The 26,253-nt window shown below is 38.8% G+C and overlaps 2 protein-coding genes across 2 annotated transcripts; one reads left to right on the top strand and one right to left on the bottom strand.

Annotated features, from left to right (window-relative positions):
- The first annotated feature begins 212 nt into the window (after nt 1-212).
- On the top strand, nt 213-26,253 carry LOC128256999 (uncharacterized). The gene is given in 17 exon segments (XM_052987778.1): nt 213-324; nt 1,281-2,133; nt 2,665-2,803; nt 3,827-3,957; nt 6,072-6,367; nt 6,960-7,280; nt 7,345-7,516; nt 7,595-7,705; nt 7,766-7,795; nt 9,116-9,210; nt 9,663-9,972; nt 10,649-10,720; nt 18,311-18,391; nt 20,794-20,880; nt 21,553-21,747; nt 21,806-21,898; nt 21,971-26,253. Coding segments are annotated over 17 exon segments (4,026 nt in total). The 5' UTR covers nt 213-316; the 3' UTR covers nt 23,003-26,253.
- LOC128257000 (uncharacterized) lies at nt 10,913-15,761 on the bottom strand. Its single transcript, XM_052987779.1, has 2 exons — nt 15,426-15,761; nt 10,913-11,333 (listed from the first exon to the last, which is right to left on the bottom strand). Exon 2 carries the CDS (start codon nt 11,316-11,318, stop codon nt 11,073-11,075), a length of 246 nt encoding a protein of 81 aa, XP_052843739.1. The 5' UTR covers nt 11,319-11,333; nt 15,426-15,761; the 3' UTR covers nt 10,913-11,072.

Genomic DNA, 26,253 nt, shown 5'->3' with positions numbered 1-26,253 from the left:
TATTCTGTTCATTTGAAAATGTTTGAGAAACTGTTTTGTTTAGAACATATTTTTGTGGTGGACTAACATATATAATATACTATCTTGGATTTGTTTTAAAAAATTTAAATGTTTTTTATTTAAAAAAGGAAAAAAAAAACAATTGCCTTCTGAGTTTGCAGGATTAGATAGGGGTAAACAGTTTCCACTGATTATTAAATGATTGAAAAGGTCATGTGTGCTTAGCTAAATTTTTGTTAGTTTCATCCGGGAAAATGGCAAATATTTTGTGGCCAGTGCCGCAGAATGGCTATCGTGTGCACGTCAGACCAGGGCCATGCCTAAGTGAGTGGCAATGTGTGAGCACGGCAATTTTCAACTATTTATGAGTCCGGAGGTCGGATGGTGTGGTAGGGGACGGAAGGGGAGGGAAGGGAAGGGGGCTTGGGCTCCTCCTCCGGGAGTGTGGCACATGGAGCTGCCGCCTTTGTGCTAACCTGTTTTTGTTTTTCCAACGAAAGTTGGCACATAAATAATGAAGCACGGGGCATAAGTTCCCATTGATTTCACAGTGTGTGCCACTGAGTGTGTCTGTGTGTGAGTGTGTGTGTGTGTGTTTGCGAGGAGGATGAGTGCGGTGGCGGACTATTCACCGTATGACTCTGGAGATTAAGCCATTGTTTGCACTGAATGTGGCGCTCAGTCTGAGCTGCGGCTTAGCGGCCTGCGTACGCAAACAAAAGTTGTTCGAGGCATTGCAGATTGAATGGTGGAGCGGGTGTTTTAACCCAATTCCGGATGGGTAATACCTGTAACGAGCGTGGGAGTCGATTAGGCCTTGACAAAATCATGAAAAAACGGCAAACGTAATTGCAATCTTCGTTTGTGCAGATGGTTTATACAACTTTAATGTTATGGTTTAATATACTGCAGTGTTTATGATCGTATTTTCTAAAAATATATTATATTTTAGGAAACCTGTGCTCTAACTCAAAAGTATATTAATGGGCACCCTTTTATTAAATATTATGAAAGTCGTGCGAATGTTTCATCCAATATTGTTGATAAACAAGATGTACCGATTTTTTGGCAAAGCACACATAGTTTGGTTGATCACAAAGCTTGACAGATTTCTGATTGAGATTGAAAACTATATTTGTTCCTTAAATGCTTCGCCCTTCATAGATTTTTAACAGAAAAAGGTTATACAGAGATGTTCAAATCCAGCTGCATTTATTTAGTTACCAAATTTATGCATCTTTCATGTTTATCCTTTATTAATGATATCCCATTTATTCCAGCTCCAGCAGTGTAATGCGCCTTGGGGGCAGTGGCATTCCATACGACGGCGACCCCCTGACAATGAGCGCAGCTGGCAACGACTATGCCGAACTCTGTGATCTTGGACCCTCGCGATGGAGTGCCCGACCCTACGGATACAATGCGACCGCAGCGGCAGCCGCCGGCTTTGGCCTTGGGCCCTCGATGGGCGGGACGCAGTCGTCGTCGAGCGTGCCGACGGGCGGATCGGCGGGGCTCAGCGGTCACCACCTGCGCGGTAGTGGGGCGCCGGGGCCGAGCAGCTTCGAGGCGGAGGACATTGGCCTGGCCTTTGGCATGATCAGTCCGCCGCCGGGCAGTGGACCCTATGGCGGATCATCGGCGGCAGCGGCAGCAGCGGCGGCGGCGGCCAGCGGATCGCGCGTGGGCAATAGTACGAGCTCGCTGCGCGGCGCTGGTGGTCGATCCGGATTGTACTACTCGCCGCCGGGCACCTCCTACACGATCATCGAGCGCCCCCACTCGCCGCACTACTACTTCAACTCGGCAGGCGTGCCCACCAAGGGCGGCTCGCTGCCGGGGCGTGGCAGCGCCTATCTCAGCTCCTCACCCGCCAGCCACATGGCCGCCGGAACGGCGGGCACCCTGCCCACCTCGACGGCCGCCAGCGGACGATCGATGGGCCAGCACGCCAGCAGCAACGGCAACAAGAAGCGGCCCATCTCGCCGGAGCAGGTGCTGCGCATGTTCGGCGCCACCCAGTCGTCATCAGTTCCTACGAGTAGCTACCACTACAGCAACGGCGGCACGCGGGATCGGGATCGCACGGGCAGGCGCAGCCCCGCCAGCAGTCCGCCCTCCACCACCCACCAGGTGGGTTCTGTTTACCTTGTCATATCTGCAAAGCAAAGAACTTAGGGAAATAAGTAGAAATGTTCGTTAAATGGCTCTTAATTTTAAGAGTGCACCAATTTGGGTATTATTTTAAGCACTTTGTGGACGCAAGTGAAAATAGTTTAATTCGTAATTTTTTTAAACGAAAATAACAATAGTCCGCTTAAGATAAAAGTTTAATATAAATATTATTCTCAAGCCATGGTTAAAATTTCTTTAGACATATAGTCAGTCTATTTAGTGTTGCTCCCTGCAATACTACAATCTGAGAAATTAAATGCCGAAATTATTATACACTCTAAATCAGATTTTAAATATATAATTTTTGGCTTTAAAAACATATGGCTTGAAATTGTGATGAATTTAAGTAATCAAAATCTTATTAATGCGCGAAATGGCCTTCAGTTTGAAATTTCCTTAAAACAAATTTGAGTGCAGAAATTGTAAAGCAGTCTCTTTTTTTTAAACGATACATCAAGTATACTTATCTCTTGGGTCTTTATTTTTCAGATTTATCGGGATCGGGAGCGGGAAAGGGATCGTAGTGTCCCAAATATCCACGAACTTACCACGCGAACCGTTTCCATGTCGCGCGACCAGCAAATCGATCATGGTTTCGGCATTTGCGTCAAGGGAGGCAAAGACTCAGGTGAGTAAATGGATATCTATACTGTTTACCGTTTAGTTTGTTTAACAAGTCGTATACGTAATGCCAAAGCTGTATGTCCAACTCCAAATATAAAACTTAAGCCATGGTTTTTATTAAACTAGTAACTTGTAGAGTTTTTAAATACTTTACAGGGATTAAGTCAGAATGAAAATATCTTGTATTAAAGTGCGTATTTTGACGCATTTATAGATTATGATTTAGATTATAAAAACAAAGAACTGTAAGCAAGTTTAGCCCTTCGTTTCTTCGAAAATGTTTTACCTATTCAATTTTCCCCGTGCTGTTTGATTCGATGTCACGCCCAGTCGCTTTGGCTGACGGTTCTCCCAGTTCCTTTTGGCATGGGAAGCTCTTAGGTGCAATTTAGTTTTCAATTTCGTTTTATTGTCCGGGTCTCTCAGAGCCGGGGTGTCCGTCCGCGTTCGTGTACAAGTAACCACGTGTATTGGCATGCATGTTTGTGTGTGACAAGCCACCAGCAGCTTTGACATTTCCAAGTGCATTTTGCACCTGACTACCTTTTTGGCTAACCAGCTCTTCCTGCCCCCCTCTTCCTATGCCTCCGCTTCCCCTACCCTTCATTTCCATTTCCTGTCGTTGAATGTATTTTTAGTTTGCAATATGCGCACGGCTTTAAAATCGATAAAAATCTATTTAAGTTGCCCCTGTATGCAGGCTTCTCTTTTACTCATCCCACCTCTTCAGTTTTTCCTCTTTTCCTCGACGCCATTGTGCAGATTCTCACACACACACACACACACACCCGTACACGTGCTTTATAAATTAAACATAAAATGGCTGCCGCACTCCATCCTCAATCCCCTGCAAAATGGCAGAGCTTAATGAAAAACATCGAAAAAAATAGGGGCCCGAGGAAGAAAGGGGTTTGGGAGTGGGTAATTCTGCCTGGGGGTGTGGTGGAACTTTTATTAAAAATTGAGTGTGTGAGTGGGCTGACTAATTGATTTCCCCCCCGTTTTTTTTTTTATGCTCCCCCCGCAGGCTTAGGCGTCTACATCTCACGCATCGAGGAAAATTCGGTGGCCGAACGCGCCGGTTTGCGACCCGGTGATACAATCCTAGAGGTGAATGGCACCCCCTTCACCTCAATCAATCACGAGGAGGCGCTGAAGGTGAGCATCTCTCAAAATATTTACGCCCGCATAAATATTTATATCTCTTTTGATCTTTATTAAATATTTTGTAGTAGCTAATGTTATTTATACTTAGATAAAATTTGATCAAAGCACACAGATATGTGGGGGAAAAAGAAGGGGGCTGTCAGTCCCAAAAATAAATATTTATTGAATATCAACATTTATTGGTTAGAGGATAAAGTATAAGAAAAACGGCAAAAATAACTTGCCAGTTATTTTAACATAGGAAATAAGTATGCAAAATACAAATCCCTTTTCAGAAATTTTAACATTTTTATATTAAAATGCATTTTGAATAGATCCAATTAAAGTCAAGTTTATTTTTGCCAAATCAAAACAGACTGCAAATAAATTCTGAAGGCAATTTAAAATCTTTTTAAGGGACATGAACAATCCCCATTTCTGGGAATTTTCATCTTGTCCTGCCATCTCTCCATCTTTGTCGCTGCCTTTCGTTCGACCCTGACAGCCATGTCAATTTTTTCTCCCATCAAAAAATATCTAATTTTATTGATTTTTAATGTGATTTTCTAGCCAGGCCGTGCTGGTATCGGCAGTCTCAGTTTGTCAATCGCTGGCCCTTAATAGTTGCCCATAATGGGGTTCTATCCATCAAGCATGTATGTACATATGAGCAAACATGCTACATATTTATATACACGTACATTGGGTAAACTGTATTCAGTAGGCCACCATCGTCTTTTATGGCCGACACTTGACAGAGTAACCAAAAGAAAAGGATTTTGCACCGACCGCCTGCCAGTTGGCAGCTGCCTAACAACGAAAGTCAATTTATTGTGGAATATTTTATATGACACGTTATCGTAGTCAATGTAATTCTTTCTAAAACATATTACTAGATGGCTAAAAGGACGAAGGCTCACTGACACATGGTGTGCTATTTCTCACGCTTTCTAGCAATTTAAACTTTAACCGTTTTCGACAGAACTTGTTTGGGGGCGCACACAGCGAAGATAAACATAAATGCAAATATATAGACTGACATTGCACCCATACCCCGGATCGATTTCTGCCTGCTTTGAGCGATTTTTCGTAGTTGTTTCCTATACAAATATATATAAATCTTTATGCACTTGATACAAGTTTTGTATGAATGTAACTAAACCAAATACGAACATACATTTGAGAAAAAATATGAAAATAAAATCAATAATACACTAATACAAATATACACTGAGAAAAAATTGGCAATAGACTAGTCGCATTTTGTACCCTTATTGTTTCAGTATATTGATTTTTATAATTGCTATTTACTTAGACTTTATTTAATTGGTAGCTTTAGTTGACCGACTTGACTCAGACAAAAATAAACAAATGTTTTGCATACCTTTTTGCTAATTACCTTCTTGCTAACTTAGTAGACGCCTTTTCTTTATCTAAGACATAAGAACCTATCACAATTTTTAAAAGCTGCACATCCGTTTAACTTAAAACCGAGCTTAGCAGGATGCCAGAATATTTATTTCCCAGCTGAGTGATAGAGTGATTCAGCCACAGCGCTTCGTTCTAGATAGACACAACTCAAAAATAATATTTCAAATTTAAAGAGCCGAAAGGAAAGTCAACCGCAAACCGAAAAATTAAGACTCCGACCAAACATTAAAGCCCCGAAAGTAAACAACACCCGTGAGGACTCACAGACCAATTTGCACGCAGCACCCGCATCGGCTTCCCCGTCCTTGGACCAAACACAATTTTGCACATTTTCACATTAGTTTTTTGGTCGGGAACAATTAAAATAATGACAACAAATGTGGAAAGCGACGGTGAAAACTGACAACAAAACCAGACCGCAAAAACCCGCCGACAAAATGAAAGTCAGAGGGGCAGCAGACACGCCCACACTTAAAGTTAATTAATAATTTGGGGAAACAATTTCGCCATCACTTTACGTACACGTTTTTGTCCAAGCAATTTGCTGAATTTTCATTTAATTTTATTAATTTTCATTTAGTACTTTGCTCCTTTTCCTCTATCTCTTTCTCTCTTCTTGTTGGTTCGTTCCGTTTTGCTCGCATCTGTCCCTCTCTTTTGTGTCTCTTCTATTGCCACATTTTTTCTTAACGCAGAGATGTGTGCAGATATTGAAATCGTCACGTCAAATCAGTATGACGGTGCGAGCGCCGCCCACGCTGAACTCGACCGCCCCGCTGCACGGCTTCGGTCCGCCCTCCCGCGACCCCATGTACGCGTCGATGGCACCCCCCCTCCACCCGCAGAACCAGGCGGCAGCGGCAGCCGCGGCGGCGGCCGCCCAGGGGGCGGGGCTGCCCTTCCGCCAGACCTGCTCCTGGATGGACCGCCACGGACGACCCGCCTCCCCGCCCATGGAGTACGGGGGCAGGCGCAGCGATCGACGGGATCGGTGAGTATATCGGATTTACCATATATATCTACAATCACAAGTCTTAGCCTTTTAAAGTTTAAGTCAACTAAATTTCTTTAATATGGAGAAGAGATTTTAAGCCCAAGCATGAAGCGCAAATGTTTTTATTAATTACTGAAGAATTATATTTCAAACAACATATTTTTAAAAAGATTTTCAAACTCCTTAAAGTAAATCCAAAGGTTTTAAATTGTAAGTGAATTCTTGAAACATATTAAAAGTAAGGCCTTAAAAAAATAAATCCGAGGACATTTACTATCAAAGAAACATTTTTCTTAGATGTATTCAAAACCCACCTAAACCGACTTTTAAAACATGTTTTAGAGAAAATATAAACAAAATTATTTTTGAAGAGATTTTTATACCAATCGAAGGATTGTTCCTAACGGTTTTTGGTCTTCAGTGTGAAAATGCCTAAAAAAAATATAAATTGGTTTTAAAAAATTATTTAAGTATTTTTAGGCCAATAATAACCAAGATTTTTGGGAGGCTTTTATTACTCTTACAAATATAAACCCTCCTCTCCTCTATAAGATGTTTATTTAGTATTATTATAATTTCTTTCTGTTAGGATACGTCGCGTGGAGCTGCTGATCGAGCCCGGCCAATCTCTGGGCCTGATGATCCGCGGCGGCGTGGAGTACGGCCTGGGGATCTTCGTCACCGGCGTGGACAAGGACAGTGTGGCCGATCGGTCCGGACTGATGATCGGCGACGAGATCCTCGAGGTCAACGGGCAATCCTTTCTCGATGTGACGCACGACGAGGCGGTGGGTCAGTTGAAGTACCACAAGCGCATGTCGCTGGTGATACGTGACGTGGGCAAGGTGCCGCACTCCTGTACCTCCATCGAGATGGAGCCCTGGGATGCCTACAGTCCAACGGGTACAAGGTGAGTCTCCAGAACCTCAAAATTATGATTAAAGTCCTATAATATTTATAATTTTATGTTCCAGAGCACGCCGAAAAGGTCAAATTGCGACCATGGTGGAGGAGAAGGCGCGCTCTCTGCTGCCCCGTCATCACTTTGCAAGCCTTTCCTACTATATTGCCGAATATAGTGCGAAAGCAATGACCATAGATGCCTTTGTTGCCGTCTTATTAGAGATGTTAGATACGTACGAGAAGGTGAGCTTACCTAATAGTGAGGAGAAAAGAGAAAAAGGTCCTAAGCATATGAAAATACCTGATTTTCTTCGTTTCCAGCACTCGCTAGTGACGGAGATACGGGAACTGGTATTTCCCGAGGATCGCACGCGATACGACGAGCTAGTCTATCGCAGAGAACGCGATCCTTACAGCGTGGATAGGCATAGGGTAAGCCAGAAGGTCCTTATAATCTCTTAGCCCCCATGTAAACCCCTTTATCTTTTACAGCGTAAGGGAGACCCCGCCCGTGACTTGCCGGTAAGCTTTTTAGAAGATTTATTCTACGACACAGACACAATATACACTTAGTTTAAAGAGACACTTCTATTAACTGAAAATACCCAAAACACTGAGCATGTTCTGCCAATTAAACTCAAACTAAACGTTGACTACTGTTCAACCGGTCTACTGTCCACTATTCGTCTATATATACTATACTTATATATCTTCTACAAAATGTTTATTGTTTAGTATCTTTCTCTACTTGCTGTTGTCGTTGATAATTGTTGTCATTGTATGTTTGTAACATTTACTTTAATTTATCTGTTTCAACTGTAGACAAAATACAAATAACACTCGACAAAAAGAAAATCAAAACAAAAACTTGTAGTTTAATTGTTGAACGAGATACACTTGATACTTTCTTTAGCCACACAACTTTAAACCAGTTAATGCTTCTTTCATTTCTCAAAAACTGCATGTCATTTTCCTTTATTTTCTGTTCAGAAAGCTTTCAGAAACTCGCTTGCCTTTAATTCGGCCCTTTGTAAGTAAAATTACATTTCAAAACAAAAACAATCAAACCGAATGTCAATTTTTCCAAAACAAAAACACATAAACATACAATTTTGAGTTACATTGTAGTGGCAAAGGTTTTTTTTAAATATTATTAGTAATAAGAAGTAGGCGCGGAGTGGCGTCAAAAAATTAGGACAATGTAAATTAAGCAAAAACGAAACAAATTCGATATTTATTACATGCATAATCAATTGATAATATTTTAAGGTACAGTTGGCTCAAAAAAAAGCACAACTGTCGTTGTAAATAAACATTATAGATTTCTACATCTACATTTATATATATAACAATACTGGAATATGACTGTATCAAAAGTCACTTAGATACATTTTGGTGATTTGCTGAATAGTTATCTTTAGCTTTAGTATAACGTTTAAGTAACGAAATTACTGTAAGATAACAAATCGAACCTAAGTTATCCCACACCAAAAATGCACCAAATGGATAACCAAGAAACCACAACAGTCACCAAGAATTAGCACCAGAATAAGCATATCAATACCAAGCAATATAAGTATCGATCGAAGTTCGAATGCACTACCAGACACTCTATCTCTGTCGCTCTCTGCCTCTTAGATGCTATCTTTGTCTCGCTCTGTCTCTCTATCTCTGTCTTTATGCTCGGTAGAATTCTACGGAAGCCTAGACTAGAACCCCTTTCACTCACTCACTCTCAAGCTGTCCAGCTGTCACTGTCTCACTCGCTCTGAATCGTATGCAAACCAAATCGTTCGTTTCGTTTCGATCCATTCCGTACCATTCCGTTCCGTTCCCCAACAGGTAACAGCCGATGATTTGGAAATAATAGCCGCCACCGGACGGAGTCCTTCGTCGGACTCGGGATTGGGCATGACCGTTACGGATATACACAAACGGTACCTTTCTAATTACCGAAAACCCATTTCCCATAGCCCCTAATCCCTAACCCATAACCCCAATCAGTGTTGGGAAGCGTACTAGTTTATTGCAGTTTCAAATTAAATAACTTAAGTTGGGTAAAACTTACATAACTTTTTCAGTATCTATATAAAAATGTCAATAGATGTAGGTGTTGATCACAAACGTTGAAATAGTTAAACGAACTTTCTTAAGCAGCTAAAACCAGTTGGGAATTATAGCTACGCAAAGGAGTCACAAACTCAGGTAGAACAAATTAAAAAAACTTTTCAAATGAATTTAAATTAGGGAAATTTGAGATTGTTAATATATTTGTTTAGCTAAACCAACTAAACCTTAAATCTGGGTACTCCCCAACACTGATCCCAATCCAACCAATCCACTCCCAACCAAAAACAGTTAACTGACCAAGTGTATATGTATACGATAGACCCGCACTACAGTTGCCCCATCGACCCATGTCGGCGGGACCCATACTGCATCGCTCACAGCCAGCATCACATTATCAGACAGCAAGCCACCAGTCGTCATCATCATTATCGCCTCCACAACAACAGCAGCAACACCAGCAGCAAAATCAGCAACATCAGCAACAGCAGCAACATTATCCACCCCATCATGCCTCATTGCGTCATCTGGGCGGAATTGGCGGCAACGTGGGATCTGGGCGACATCATCACCACCATCCGTTGGGACCAAGTCAATTGAAATTCAAGCAGGCCAAAGACAATCAGCAACAGGTCAGGACCGAAGCGAGTCGGGCGAAGAGGGTAGCAAGCTATCAGTCTACTACTTTCACTGTTCCTCAAGCTGTTCTGTTCTGAAAATTTCAGATCTTACTAAGTTTTCCCATCTCGAACTTAGGCTCTTTTATGAAAAATACTTCCAAGCCAGTTGACCAAAATTTAACTATTTCTATCTTGTGCTTCGAATTTCCAAAGGGTTTCCTTATATTTTATGGCACCTAAATTGGTTGAAATGCTGTATTTTTAATTTCTCAACGCTTTGGGTAGGAATAAATTGACATTCGCCGAGGTTTTCGACTGTCTGTTGTATATGTTTTACTTTATTTTGTATCTTTAGTGTCTTTATCTATCCATCTCTATCTCTTTTTGTATCGTTGTCTCTTGTTGTGTGTGTAAAACGTCTATTGTCGACTTATTTTTTATGTTTGAATTATTTTCCATGTTTGTCCAACTGCTCAATGTGGTTTTTGTTTACGTTTTTGTCTCGTTTTCCGGTTATGTTGTACTTCCTTTTTAAATGTTGTCCAATTGGCTGTTGAGTGTTGTAATACCGTTAAGTCGCATTAAGACCAGTGCCAAACTGAATTGGTTGGTCACAAGCAGAAACTAAAAAAAAGTGTATTTAAGCCGCTGAACAATTTATTTTGTAAATTCTTTTATCCCGGCTTAGGAATACGGCTGTGATGAGCACAGAACTCGCAGGGGCAGCGAAACCCTTTTACCGGAATACGATCAAGATGCGGTGAGTAAGCGCGGCGATCGCGACTTTGTAGTAGGAACACTATCTTCTTGGGGGGGATGAACTATAGAGAGTGATTATTATATTATTCGTAGTACAAAGTAACACCAATAAATAGATATCTTATCTTCCATTTGCCCATTCCATGAAGTGCCATTTCATGATCAGCACACTCCAACTCTAAGAAAACCCCACTCAATTTTTGTATTCTTTATTCTTTATTCTTTGTATCTGTAACTGTATCTGTATCTATAGTACGTTTACTAGTCTAACGCTAAGCTTAAGCACTATCCTACGGGGGTTATGTATGGGCAGCATGTTTGCCTAGCCAGTCGGCTATGTGAGGTCCTACTCCTCACATCTTGTCGTGCATGGAGCCGTCGGCCATCATGGGTAGATGGTAATCGCGTGGCGGCGTGAAGGGTCGCACAAAGTGTCGCCACTGCCGGTGGTGCAGGGGCGGGGGCGGCTGGATGGGCGTGGATGTGGGCGTGGTCGAGGCCGCTGTCACCGCATGGTGGTGCTGCTGATGGCAACTGTTGGGCTCGAATTTCGGGCGTGGTATGCGCAACTGTTTGATCTCCGTCAAATAGGTTTCCATGTTGTCGCCAGTCGCCTGTTGATGTTTGATTTGTTTAAATGATTTGTTGTTCTTTGGCCAAGTTGCAATCAGTGTGGAGTGGACTTTGTTTGAGGGTTTGTCATTGCACTCGATGGAAAAAGTCGGCTAAAGTAAATATGGGGAATGGGTTGGTGTTTGGTAGCCATGGATGTCCTGGGAGCGTCATTTCTAACCAACATTGACGGAACTAGATCAGTTTAAATTGCTAGGTTAATTTTTGCATTAAAAATTAAAAGAATCTTTATTTTATGTATTATTAATATCTGTGAACTATGCAATGACATAAAAAAAATATTTCTTTAGAGTATAAAACTAATTTGTTACTTGTTCAAGCTTTAAAGGATTTTTTTAAATTTAAAAAAATAAAAGATAATCAGTTACTAAGTGAATACAACTTTTTAAGGATTTGTTTAGGCTGCTTATTTCCACAACTTAAAATCTTTTAAGTGTCTTATAAGTTGAGCTATTAAATTAAAAACTTTTATATCAGATATTCTCTCATTAACAAAATGTAATGAAACAGTCTTTAGAGTTCCAAAATGTTGAGATATTACGAAATACGGCTAATAAACATAAATAAGAATGTTCCTATCCATGACAGGGTCACTTACTGAACTTACAGAATTAAGTTTCAAACTATTTCTTTCGTGCAAGAATTGTTCTTGAACAAAGAACCTTTTTAATGTACTGCAAACAATACTTATTCAGCTCTAATTTGGCTCAAAGTGAAAACTCGAATACTTAAATCTTTTGATGAATGTTTCCTCTCTGAGCAAACTTCGCCAGCCAGCCAGCCACTCAGCTCTCCCCCACAACTTGTTGAGTAAGTGCAGCTAAAGTGAAAGTAAACTCACCGCCAAAACCTCAATTGTGTGTGTGAGTGAGTGTGTGTGTGCTTGGGTAGAAGACAAGACAAGAAAATTGCAATAATTTCCGCAAAAGGCGTTCAACCGTATCACATGCAGCCAGATGCAGTCAAGTTCAGGGCAGGATTTTCATTCGGTTCGCATGAAATTGATTTGGATGGTGTGGCAGCGGGGCAATGAGAAGCTAAACAGCTTGCGATCCGCTTGCTTAGCCCTGTTTACACAGCTGACACCATTTGGGCCGGCTTGACCGACCGATGAACGATGGTAGTTGGTCGATGGTCGATGGTAGATGGTAGATGGTAGATGGTCGACGTTCGCTGGTCGATGGACAGACCCGACCCAGACGGCAGCTGAGTAACCAGTTTGATTTCAACTACAACTGACAAACAACTTTTTGTTGGATGTCGCTTGTCTGGCTTATGGGACACTCACTTTTTCGAAATTACCGGGACGGGACGGGACGCGACGGGACAAGGGGATAGAAATCGAGGTGGAGCGGGAGATCAGCCAGAGCAACGGCCAAGACCAAAAACTCAAAGTGGGTCATTAGAGAAATGTACTAAATAAGGTACAAAACTTTGTCAAGAGCAAACGTAAATGGAAAGTAAACTGTTGTAGCTGCAAGCGAGATGGAAGAAGTTGTTTATAATGTAAATAAACCATTTGGATGCGTAGCGAAAACCAGTCAGAAGCTGAAAACAAAAACAAACCCAAGTCCGGTCTACGCATTCTATGGGTCTAAAATATAATTATGAGATTGAGCCCAGTTGGCTGAAGACTGTCAGATTGAAGACATGTCTGTCAATAGGAGAACACTCTTCTTCAAAATAATGAGAACCTTATTGAGGCAAACGGGTGGGAGGGGGAGGTGTGAAGTCTCGAATCTCGATTAACCGCTATGACAAACTCTTTTACGTCTATCCATTTTGTTGTTTTAGCAATCCGGACAGCTTGTCATCTTTTGACATTATTAATTATACTTGACTGGGTTCCCCGGGGGTTAGCTAATTATGTTACCTTTTATATACCCTAAGAAAATGTAGAGTTTTTTGTTGGCCTGAGGGGAGCTTTTCAAAGATTAGAGGTATACCTTAAAAAAATTCAAAGCGACCTTTTTAACTAACAGTTTTGAAATTCAAAAGACAAAATATGTTTTTTACAAAGTAACATATGGAAATTTATATAATATAAGAAATGTATTTTTTTTTTGTATCTTAATGAGCTTAACAATTTTTTTTTATAAAATTGCTTAATAAAAAATCTATGTTTATTGTCTATTTCCAAACCATTAATTGTATAATTTATTTTTTGATTAAACAACTTTTTTTCTTAGTCCCATCGACACAAGTAATAAAATACACATTTCATCATCAACATTTCCGATGTTTGATTTATGTAAAAAATAAACTTTAAGCTTTATAAGTATAGGCAACTGCTCTTTAGGCTAAAAGTTGATATTGATAAACTATTAAACTCTAACATGGATTTCTTCTGCCTTGGGGAATTATCTTTTTTTGCATTCCATTTTTATCGACTTGTGACAGTTTCACGAAACCCCGATTTTGTTTGAATTTCATAAACATAATTTGTCCGACCTTGCAATGGCATTATTAAAATCCAGCTTTGGGATCCAAATACGTTGGGCAACTCCATCGATGCGGTGGCGAACCATTGGTGAACTCGGTTCCCCTCCCACTCCGATGCGTGTCTAATGACAAAAATGTGCCCCTGCCCCCCAGTTCCTCCGCATTCACCAGCCTCCGAGTAAACACAACGAGGTCAATGGCATGTGCTATGAATGATGATTGCTAGCTTTTCGATTCGAGTTACAAAATTTGAGCCACTACGGCTAAAAAAACAACATCAAACACGACAACAAATCTTGGCTGCAAAAGTTTGCAAAGTCATAAATTTGATTGATTTCGGAATGGTTGCTCTGAGCAGCTTACCAAAAGACGCAAATAACGATTTAACAAAAATTGGGATAAAAAATTGTCCGAAAATGATGTGCGTAAGGAAAATACAGTTAAATGGGATGGCAGCCAAGCAATTGACTGAAAGTTTTCATTATTGTTTGGAAAATTCTCTTTCTCTTGCCTGTGAAAGTTGTGTGTTGCCGGTTTTCAAAGTTGAAGTCAGAGTTGTTCCTTGGGTTCTGGTGAAATTTTTCTGGTTCTGCAAGTCTGAACCTTTTTTTTTTGAAAAACTTTTTCTAAAGTTAAACAAAAGGTGAACATTTAATTTGTTGTCTAATTCACACTATTGTTATGGCAGCGATGAAGTCAGATGCCTGAGATCGCAGTTGAGCTCTGTGTTGTGACACTGGATATGAATAATTTCTTTAACATTTGGGTTAGCTCATTGACCTATAAAGCAACTGCCAGCTGACCGAATGTCTAAGAACAATTTATCAAATCTCCGGCTCTGATTTCGTTGATCGGCGGTGATGAGAAGTGGGTCAGATTGGTTGGCTGGAAATGATTGGTTAACTGAAACCAATTTTGATGAATGCATTAAGAGCGGAACAACCAATAAAACATTGGAGCAATCTCCATTAGGTTTCTCCTCGGAAAAGGGTTATTCTTATTTATGCCGTTTCCAATGGCAATTACTTTAGTCAGTTGTCAGTGCCCTTAGGCTTTAAGACACTTTGAAAGCCTGTCCCAACAGCCATTAAAAGCACTTCGTTCGTTCTGCGCTTAATGCGAATTTCTTTAAAACCTTTTGGCTTTCCCTACAACTGACAGCCGATGTTTTTTTCTGGGTCGAAATGTTTAGCAACTATTTCGCAGTCTTACCACCTAGAATCCGCCATTTCCGTCAGCAACTTAATTGCAGAAAAGAAAGACAACAAATCAGCCGAAAACCGCTGTCTACCTCTGGCAATTAAAAAAGTAACAACACAAAAACAGAAACAGAAACAAAGGAAATTAGCTGGGCCGAAAAAGGTGAGAAATAGAAGTTAATTGAATGCAAAATGCAAAGCAATAAACCAGCCGACACATGTCGGACTAGACTGCCAAAGGCCCCAAAAACTGAGCGCGATGATGATATAACTAAAGTCGAACAGAAGAGCCAGGCCAAACTTCTGCTGGCGTTATTATTATTTATGCAACCATTTTGCCAGCAAACAGAGCGCGAAATGTAACGAAACGCGAGATTTGTCAACTCCACAGGCAACTTGTTTCTCGTTCAATTTAAGCCGAATAGTACGCACTTTTAGCTGATGCTTCTTGGCCGCACAAGTCGTTGTAAACGTATTCTGCTGCTCTGCTAACTGGGATTTCAACCTCACGTTCAAAGCGACGACGCGCGACTGAAACTGCAGACTTTTCTGAAGGTAGAGCTGCGGCTGAATCCATAGTTGCTGCTGCCCGGTTGTAGTTGCTCTTGTTGCTGCTGCTGCTGTCGCTGCCGTTGCTGCTGCTTTGACTGCTGCCAAAAGCCAACGATGCCCAGCCAGCCGCAGCAGCAGAGTTACTCTTCACTGGCCAAAGTCGTTGGCAGTTAGTAAAGAGTTTGACCAAAAATACCCAAAGACCTCGTCACATAAATAGAGTTAAACTTTCGTAACTCAATAATTTTAAACCAATTGGGGAACTTTTTAAAATAAATCCAATATAAGTTCAGGGGTTTATACGTAGTTTAGCAGTAGAACTATAGAAACTAACAATGATGGTACCGTATTTTTTGTTTGTGGTTTTATAACTATAAAGAATTTCGAAAAAGTTAAATTTGAGCAATATATTTATTGCCTAAGATCTTTTGCGAATTTATTGAAGAATATATTCTTTTAAAAATCTACAGAAACCATTACACTACAATTAAGTTAAAATATGTTTAGTATCTAATTTATTAGTAAACAAAATTATTAAATTAAATTATTTACAAAAGAAATAAATATTCAGATTTGTGGATTTTGTGATTGTTATGAGTTTTGAATCATAAAAGGTTTCGCAGCTTTGAATTGCCGTTTCAGCGTTTCAGAAATCTCTGGGGATCTAAAAATGATTAGTACAAGAATAAATATAGAACGATTTCTTAAGAAAATTAAACTAATTACAAATTTAATAGTTTTTTAAGTGTTAGCTTTTAAGGTAATTATTTAATATCAAAACAAATATTAAAGATAGAAGAAGTAAATGATTTTGTTTTTTAACTTATTCTTTTCACAACCTAAGATTAATTTGATATACTTGACAAATTGGTACTGAATGTAATGCAAACATTTATCTCTGCTAGAGCATTTTCTAGTCTGCTTGGCTTATACATATTTTTCATCTTGGGGCCTGTGTTGTTGCATTTGAGTTTTGCTTTCTTTGACGTTTTGCCACTGAACGTTTTCCCAGTTACTTTTTATGGCCTAGTAATGTAAAAAATTACCCACAGCGATGATAGAAAACAATGACAAGCGATTTGATAAACAAAGATTGTCAATATTTATGACTAAAAATTATACTGCAATTATATCGCCAAGATTTATGTTGTAAGTGTAAGTGTGAGAGTGCGATTTACGCAATGGTCAAACTGGAGTGACAAATAAATAAAATGTATCTCTGGGATACTGCGGTGGTAACTGCAGCTGACAGTGACTGCAGCTGTGCGTCGTTTTTTGTTTCCTCCAGGCTCCTTGCTTTTTTTTTTTTCTTTTATTTATACCACTTTGGTTTTGTTTTGCTCTGGCATGACGTAAACGGAAAATTTGTTATTTCTGCCTACTGACTCAGGCGGGAGTAGATGGCCAGGAAAGGCGTGTGCTTTTGGCATTGAAAAGAGATGATACTCATTAGTCGTTTAATCGGTGATAATTAATTTTTCTTTTTCGGTTTCCCATCTTCTTTTTTATTCGACATCGTTCCACGCTGCGTATGCGCAATGGATGGGTATCGCATTAATTGGAAACAGGAACAGGTAAGCTCAATGTTCGCCGCATTCGTCGTTTGTTACACTTTAAGCACTTTTCGAAACTATCTTTTCGACACACTCACACTCAACCAAATGCCAACATACACACACACACACCACATAAATATATATATATTTAAACTCCAAAATATATACGTACATACTTAACAAAGGAAAAACCAATAAGGAAGCAATCGTAACCAAAGAAAAAAGAGCAAAAACAAACTCTTGTAAATATTTAGCTCGCAACTCGGTTTTGAGCCATTTACCTAACTAATTTCGCCGATGGTGTTTCGTGTGCATAATTTTCAAATGCAAGAGGTGGGAACGGTGGGCGTATTACAGGCCCATGCAACGAAGCTTTGGAGAAGATTACCTCACAAAGTTTTGACATAACCAAAGCTAATTAGCAAATGAACGCGTTTTAGTGGGTGTAGGCATCGTTTAAATCCGAGATTATTCAGCGGAACAAAGGAAATTCAAATGGAAGCCTTAAAGTATGCTATTAAAATGTACTCAAAATGTTGCCAGCAACATTTGCGGCCAAGCAATTATACTGGCTTATCAACAACATGCCAAGCAACATTTGTTGCCAATTGCTAACAGGAAATTCTAGAAATTTATAGTGCAATTATTATTATTAATTAAAACATTTCCAATTCAGTTGAACTAGCTCTAATAGTAACAAAAAAAAAAATAGTATTTAACCCATAACTACAGTAGAGATTGTAGAGGTAATTTGATTCAGACACATTAACAAACCCATTTTATGGTTAAGACATTAGCAATATATTGTTAGGTATTCATTTTCCAATTGCTCATCTTAGTAGTCATGGTTACAATAAATAAAAGTAACTCTTAACCTCCCGTAATCTTCAAAATGTATTCAGTTCAACTATATATCCAGTAATAAACTAAAAGTAGCTTAACTAGTTTAATACAAAAAAAACAACCTAGAAACCCCACAAATACCCACAGAATCCTCCTATTTCTTTCTCTCTTTAACCCTAGCACACTGATTTTCCCCCTGATTTCCACTCGATTTCTCTCATTTCATTCGGCACCCTCAACTCCACCACCACTTTTGTTGTTCCATCAGATCCATAGACTCCAGATCGTTTTTGAGTTGGATTTCCGTGACCTCTTGTCCCGTACTCCCCGAAATTGTTCTTGTTTGTTCATTTGTGTGCATTTCAGGGCGGCTACTTAGATGGACTGCGTTCACATTTGGGTGGTTTAACACAACGTGTCAAATCATGGTATTGGGGACGACCTCTAGTAAGTGCCAATGTATTTTTCGTTAAACGTTAAACGAAAACAAAACAAATACCTAATAATAACAAACGACACCAGAAACCACAAAATAGAAATTGTGTTCGCAAGTTGAGTGGAATAATTTTTGTCTGCGAAATGTTCTCACAGTCTGCATTTTGTTTTTCTTTTGGAACAGACCTTTCAATTTGCATCTCGTTGCATTCAATTTAGCCTGAACTACTTAGTATTGTTGCTATCACTCTCTCACTCGCTCTCTATCTATGTCTTTCTCTCTCTCTCTATATCTCTGTAACTCTGTAACTCTGTCTCTCTATTAACTAACTTAACTAACTTAACCGTTTTGAATGTGCATTGCAACGACAGCCACTGCAAGTGCCATTAAAATACCAAAAATTAAAAAAGATTGTTTTACTAAATTCGATTGCATTTCCAGCATTTTGTGTTGTATTCGTAGGAACTGTGTTTTAGTTTTGTGCTCTCATTCCAAATCAAATTTTGCTTGCCCCACAAGTTAAACCACATTATTTCCATTGTGTTTCGTTTTTTTATTTGTTCGTGGCGCACTCGAAAACTTTTCATATAGATTTCCTTAGTCTCTTTGTAAAGTAATTGTCAATGTAAGTATCTTAAACAAAAGCTAAACAAGACACAAGACTAAAAAGCCAACAATGCATTTAAAAGCGAAAGGTCAAGCCTTTATGACAAAAAACCAACCAAAGTGAAATAAAAAGAAACCCAAACAAAAAAAAAAAAAAGAAAAGAAAAGCTTGAAAAATACATTTGCACATTTACGCATGAGTCACCCCGATTTCTAAACACACGCAAAATATCAATATCCGTATCAGCATCGAATAAATTGGTCTTGGTTCACCGCCAGCCATAATTTACCGATTCACCTCTCACACACATCGATTTGTAGTGTTTAACCATTTCTTTTCATTTGCCCTGTAATTAGTGTAAATCCCGATTTATGTTGGCCTTTATTTTAGCTGCTGCTGTCCCATACAATACACCACTACACACCGACATCCACACACGCACCCCCAATATCCTAGTTGTAGTTAGCAGCTCTTAGTCCTGTAAAATACTCGTAAGTTGAAGTTTTGAAGTTTTAGTTAGCGCTACATTTGGTCCAACCTAGTCCGACATAGTTTAGCTAACAAAATCTAAGTGTCTTAGTTGCCAAATCTTGCCATTAGCTTATATAAATAGATTGTATAATAATTGTATAGTTGCAAAGCCTTAAAATGCACAAACTCAAAGACAAACACCAAAACCCAGCCACACACAGACTATTCCACCGATACGCACACAGCACTCGCATATTCATAATTTGCACTCTTGACCTCAGCTTAGTTCAAGATACTAAATAGGTGAGAAGCCGATAGTCCAACATTTAGATGCAGTGACTTAAAACTACTCATTTCATAACGTGTGTTAAATGGTTTCAATTAAATTGAAAAATATTTTAAACTGTTTTCCGATTTCAAAATATATCTGGTCTTTAAATTTTATTTTTAATTTACTTGTATAAATTAAATTTCAAAAATGTTTTAGAAACCCTGTCAGATCCATGTTCATATATACGGGACTTACTAATAAAAAAATAATTTTATAAAAATTTTGCTTAAACCAAAAAGTTTGCAGTTAAGCCAATTGCCATTAAAAGAACTGCATTCTCCAGTGACAAGCTGCTGCATTCTCCAGTGACAAGCCACTGCAAAGCTAATCAAGCAATCAAAGCTTAAATCAACAAAGAGTCCCATGTGGTGAAAGGTAGCCAAAAATCGAATGCCAAAGGAAAAATGAAAACAGTGCAATTCAAAGCAAATCAGCTCAGCTCAGTTCAGTTCACTTCGAATGTCAATAGATATCCACAATCTCCGACTGTCCCCCATCTCTCTCTCTCTCTCTCTCTCTTTCTAAGGCACGCTTTTGGCATATGCTGTCCCACTGAAAACACCCATCCACCGACCCGAAAACAACCCCACCACTCAATTTTAAACCACCGTATAGTCAACTGCCATACTTTATTCAATTAAATTTCTATCTGTATGTTTGAAAGTGAGCGAGAACCAAAACAAACAGCAAACACTTTCGAAAACGGCTACAAATCAAGAACTATATATATATTCTAACCATATTTCACACGCAACCAATACAGTCTATCAAGAAATCTACAACGTTTTTTATCTCTACTACAAGCAACTACAACGAATTCTTATGCAAATATCTCTACTATTTTCATTTTACATTCAACTTATTGTACGACAAAAATCAATCAAATGTTTGCTCACTATGCAAAATCCAAACCAAACCAAACCAAAAAAAAAAAAAAAACAAACAAATTCATTGCCAAAATACTATGTGGCCATATCTGAAAACCGAAATAATTAAATGAATAGGAGTTGGCCACAAAACTCTCACGGAGTTTCGATATGAAGGAAGAAGGCGGCACATTGCTGGGCGATAAAGGTGTACGAAGGCATCAGGTGAGTGCTACTCCAAACTAGTGCAAGAACACTAAATTAACAGATATCTACAAATAATAACTGAATACAGCACTTGAATGCCAACAAACAACTTTAATAAGACAAACAAAAATCGTATGAACAATGAGTTTCGGCTCATATTTAATCAGAGTAATATCTTAGTCATAAGACTTTCGTCGGTTTTTCTATTACATTTTATACAATTCGGTCACCCCAGAACATTTCATGATTCATTCCAAACAAATCACACAAAAGTTTCTTCTTTCTCTCTATCTCTCTTTACCTAGCTCCAAAATAAACAGCAACTATGCCATTGAATATTTTAAACTAGCAATATTTGTAAATTTGAATTGGCCTACCTTTCCATAGCTTGAAACGTTTCCTATTGTTTGAACCACACGTAAATAAGTACAACAACCCAAAACAATATTTATTACCAAAGTCCTTGAATCAACCAAATGTTAAATTGCTTGCCTTTACCAAATCACAAAAAAAATCTATTTTACCAGCTTGAACCAAGTTATTTTTGATCAAACCAACACACAATTAGAACTTTAAGCTAATCTTAGAACTAATGGATATCGAAGAATTATAAATTAAACTAGAAATAATATTTGAAATCCGTAAATTATTGAATTGTTATTACCTAAATGCGAAACATTTGTTTTTCAGTCCATGCAGCGTCTGTCAGCGGAGCAGAATGGTGGTTCAACGACTGAACAAACACATGAACACAATCCAAACGTCGTACCTGATCATAGAGGCAACTTACACATTACAGTTAAGAAAACCAAACCAATTTTAGGTATTGCTATTGAAGGTGGTGCTAATACAAAACACCCGCTTCCTAGGATAATCAATATCCATGTGAGTACGCCATTAAATATATAGCATGATTTTTATAATTAATTGAATATTAAATCAGGAAAATGGTGCAGCATTTGAAGCGGGCGGCCTTGAAGTCGGGCAACTCATTCTGGAAGTAGATGGGACCAAAGTGGAAGGTCTACATCATCAGGTAAAACGATATTTAATATTTTAATTATAACTTTTATAATATATTAAATAAACATTTTCATTTGTTTTCCAGGAGGTTGCTCGACTGATAGCCGAATGCTTTGCTAATCGTGAAAAGGCTGAAATAACCTTCTTAGTTGTCGAAGCAAAAAAATCAAATTTGGAACCGAAGCCGACGGCGCTGATATTTTTAGAAGCCTAACATTTGCTTGCCCTGCCGGCCAGTGACCCATTGGAACGACAAAAACTCGAGTTCCTCTATGAATGGGGCATCGATTTAACGGAGACGCCAAAACCAATGCCAACACCAATACCGCTAACGAAAGCCAAGAATCCGCCGCCACTGCCCCATGAGATGCACAACAACATCAATAGCCATTATGGTAGCAGTGCGGCGATCAGCAATCATCAACCTCATTCGCATTCGCATCCGCAAACACATCCTCACCAGCAGCAGCAGCAACAACAACAGCAGCAACATCAGCAGCAGCAGCAGCAACATCAAAACACCAAAACGCCCAACACAAACAACAGCAACACACAAGCAACACCAACGGGAGCAGCGACAACTGCAAACAAACAACAACAGGCAAACACCAACACACCAACAAAGGCGTCGCGTGAGGCGACTCCCACGCGGGATTCACATCAGCAACATGCCACGCCCACACACCAGCAACCAACGCCCACCCGTCAGCAGCAACTGCAACGTGAACAACGTGAGCAACGTGAAACACGCGAACAACGAGAGCAACGTGAGCAACGCGAACAACGTGAGCTACGTGATCAACGTGAACAACGTGAACAGCGTGAGCAACGCGAGCATCAGCTACACCAACGCGATCAGCAGCAACATCATCGCGAACGGCAGCAACAATTGCGAGAGCAACGGGAACAACGCGAACGGGAGTACCAACACGAACACGAACACGAACACCACCACGAACAACACCCACACCAACAGCACCACCATCGTGAACACCACGAGCAACAATACCACCACCACCATCATCATCATTCATCTGGATCACAATCACAACAGCAACACCAACGCTACAGCAGCAGCAACAGCTACAAATCTCATAATAATTCCGTTTACCAGTAAGGAGAAACCGAAAAGCAAGAGTCAAAAATACAATTCTCGCAATTGGAGCAACAATTTTTTGGAAACATTCTTTTCAAACTGCAAGAGCAATTCAATCAGTAAACAGTTTAATTGTGCTACCTTTGTTGAAACAAAAACGAAGACCTATGCCCCTCATGCACGCCTCTTTCTACACTGAACATAACGCGCTTGTTAAAGATATATACAAAATTGTCCCAGAACTACCACAAAACTATGTGGGTCACCATATCCTGCTATGTACCCTAGAAATGTGTTAATTTGTTGTAGCTGACGAGATGCTCTTACCAAAAAAATGTTGAAAGAAAGAAAGTTGATTCTAAAGTTTGTAATAACCATTTATTAAGTTTTGTCTGTTTGGTTTGTTTATTAAACCCATTTCTGAAATATCAAATGCAAAATTTTAACACTGCCAAGGTTAAAGAAAAACAATAAAAAATATAAAAAAAATAATCAAGAGCATCTCTCTCACTTGGCTTTCCGTTCGAACCTTACAGTGCAGTATATGGCTCGCCCGAAACTTCTCTTAGAACTAGAACCAAAAAACCACTCCTATCCTCAACTAGAATAACCAGAGACAAGACCTATCCAGTCCTTAGGTATCCGTATCCTAAGACCCTCTATCGAACCACGAACCACGCGCTAGACGAATTGTGTAAATCTGTGTAAACTCTATAACATATTATTGTATGATTATAATTACTATTGAGTATCAAGCGATCAACGTAGCTTAGACAGTTAGTCATTACTTGTTTACACTAGTGACGAGAAAAGTTTACGTTCACGAGATTACTGTAAGAGCAATGTTATTTGATGATAAACCCACAAAAGTCCCCAAGAAAAAGCAAACACAACCCAATAAGGCATACATTAAGAAAATCAAGAGCTTAAAATGTTAAAAACGAACAAGTAAAATATCTAAAAATCCCTTAAACAGTAAGCAAAAAGAAGACGATGCAGAGAAAAATAAGCAAAAAAAAAATAATAAAGGCACAGACACTGTAAAATGTAAAAATAACCAGCAAACTAGTAACGAATTGTCGCTTTTGTTAGATTCAAACACACACTAACACAGACAAATACACGTATGCACGCCACTCACACACACACGCATGCATATTGCCAAATTGATTGTATTTACAGCAGCTAATTGAACAAAACAAAAAAACCTACAACAAACAAAAATGAAGCCCACCTAAGCAACAGTTAATTTGTAAAAATAAAAAGTAATCTTAAAATTAAATCACAAAAAATGTAAAAAGGTATAAATATATATTTAATAGAAGGAAGCAGTAGCAACGACCACACACACAAACTCACACTTACACTTACACCTACACCCACTCAGAAATACCTAGCCTAAAAAGCGCATCAACTCTAAATTTTAACCAAAATATCAAATTATATACCCGCTGTGTTGTAAGATAAATCGATAGATTCGTATATGATTCGAAATGGAGGGGATCATTAGAGTTTTGAAATCACTTATAAAGTATGCTTTGAAAATGAATGGAAGAAATTCAATAATGAATACTTTTTAAAGCCATTGTGAGGGATTTTAAAACTTTAAATATCTCTGTGAAACCCCTAATAAATTAATAACCTGATTACATGTTAAAATTCTCCAACTATTTTCTCGATTAATCTGACAACACCGCAAGGCATATCCCTGTTATTAGTACAACTTAAACTGCACACTGCACAATTTTTGAATGTTTGTTAAATGTTTTAAAGAGCCAAGGGCCGACACCACGAAAATCCGCTGCAAAATTGTATTCTCCTCACCAACTAACTAAGGAAAATTCCTTGCACCCAAACGAACTTATCCCAAGCGCCCAAAAACTCCAACCCAGAGAAAATGGTAAACGAATTATGAAACTGCTAGGGCAGAGAGGCATCTATGTCTGCTCACGCCACTAAAAATGCAAAAATAACATTAACGCTGTAGAGAACAAGAAGATATTAACGCTTAAAATTTGAGGTTGATTGGCATTAAGTAAAAGTTAAACGATGTTGAAGCAGGAAGAGCCGAGCCGACAGGGCGCGATCACGAGCAAGTAAAATAAATTATATAACTTTAAATGGCACGACGAACAACTTATTGTGCAAACTATAACTTCATACGTATTGTCTAAAATATTAGGAAAAGACAAAATCCTTTTTATAGATCAAAAACAAAACGAAACCAACGTATTTTTCGCTCTCTATCTTTCACCTTCGATTATATGATCTACCTATGTATATCTGTCACTCACTCAGTCAATCGTTCAGTCAATCGTTTCGGCAAGTTTGTTGATTTCGTTTGTTGTGTGTGATAGTGTTTGGAACTAAATGAAACTTTTGCATGTCACAAGAGCAATTTGTTCTCCCTAAGTCCCCAAGAAGTTAACTTTGTGTCTAATGAATAGGGCTTGTTTTTTATATCATCTCGAATCTTCACAAGGAAAACTATTTCTCTGCTTAACTCTCTCTTATTAACTCTCTTTATGTATGTGTCTGTGTGGAAAGTAAATATACACAATTATTACAATTGAAATTGAATCGTTATATGAGGTATTGTACTTGTATTTTTGTTGACTATTATGTAATTAAACGCTTTACTGAATATCAGTTATGTACATTTTTTAGCTAAAACTTAAAATTAAAATCCAAATTCAAGCAAAGAAGCTTATGCTGTTACTTATTGTTAGTGAATTTACCACAAAAATAAAGAACAAAATGAAACAAAAATCTACAAAATTAAAACTCAAGTTGAATTTTTCAAAATGTATAAAAAAAACAAAATCATTTTGCAACGTTCATGCGAGAAGAAAAGAATCAAAGGGATTGCCTTGTGGACGCACTTTCGCCTTTGTATATTGCGATACATTTTGATGAGAAGGCTTAACTTTAACTTTGAGAACTACCAGATAAATATCTATTTAATATAACGTATACATGCATACAAGCAACATATAAACATATACCGTATATAAAACGTATGCTAAACTATATCTAAATTGTAAACGACAATGAGAAGCAATTTTAAGCAAAATGAAGAAATCCATTTCAATTTCAACTTCAATACCCCCCACATGCAAACAACATACACGGATGAGGTAAACCATTTATGTGAATTAATATGTATAGTACTATATATAACTATGATTACAAACAGCAACAAGGCTATCTATATGCTATGCTAATGAAAGGGTAAACGGCATTTAAACTCATTCAACCAAAACCAAAACAAA

This window comes from Drosophila gunungcola (genome assembly GCF_025200985.1).
Source record: "Drosophila gunungcola strain Sukarami chromosome 3L unlocalized genomic scaffold, Dgunungcola_SK_2 000002F, whole genome shotgun sequence".
Taxonomy (NCBI): Eukaryota; Metazoa; Arthropoda; class Insecta; order Diptera; family Drosophilidae; genus Drosophila; species Drosophila gunungcola.
Note: the sequence above shows the minus strand (reverse complement) of the source record. Positions and strands in the feature narration are given on the sequence as shown.

What these genes read in the sequence shown, in the direction of transcription:
- LOC128257000 (XM_052987779.1), bottom strand. Translation starts at nt 11,318, where the DNA reads ATGGAAACCTATTTGACGGAGATCAAACAGTTGCGCATACCACGCCCG.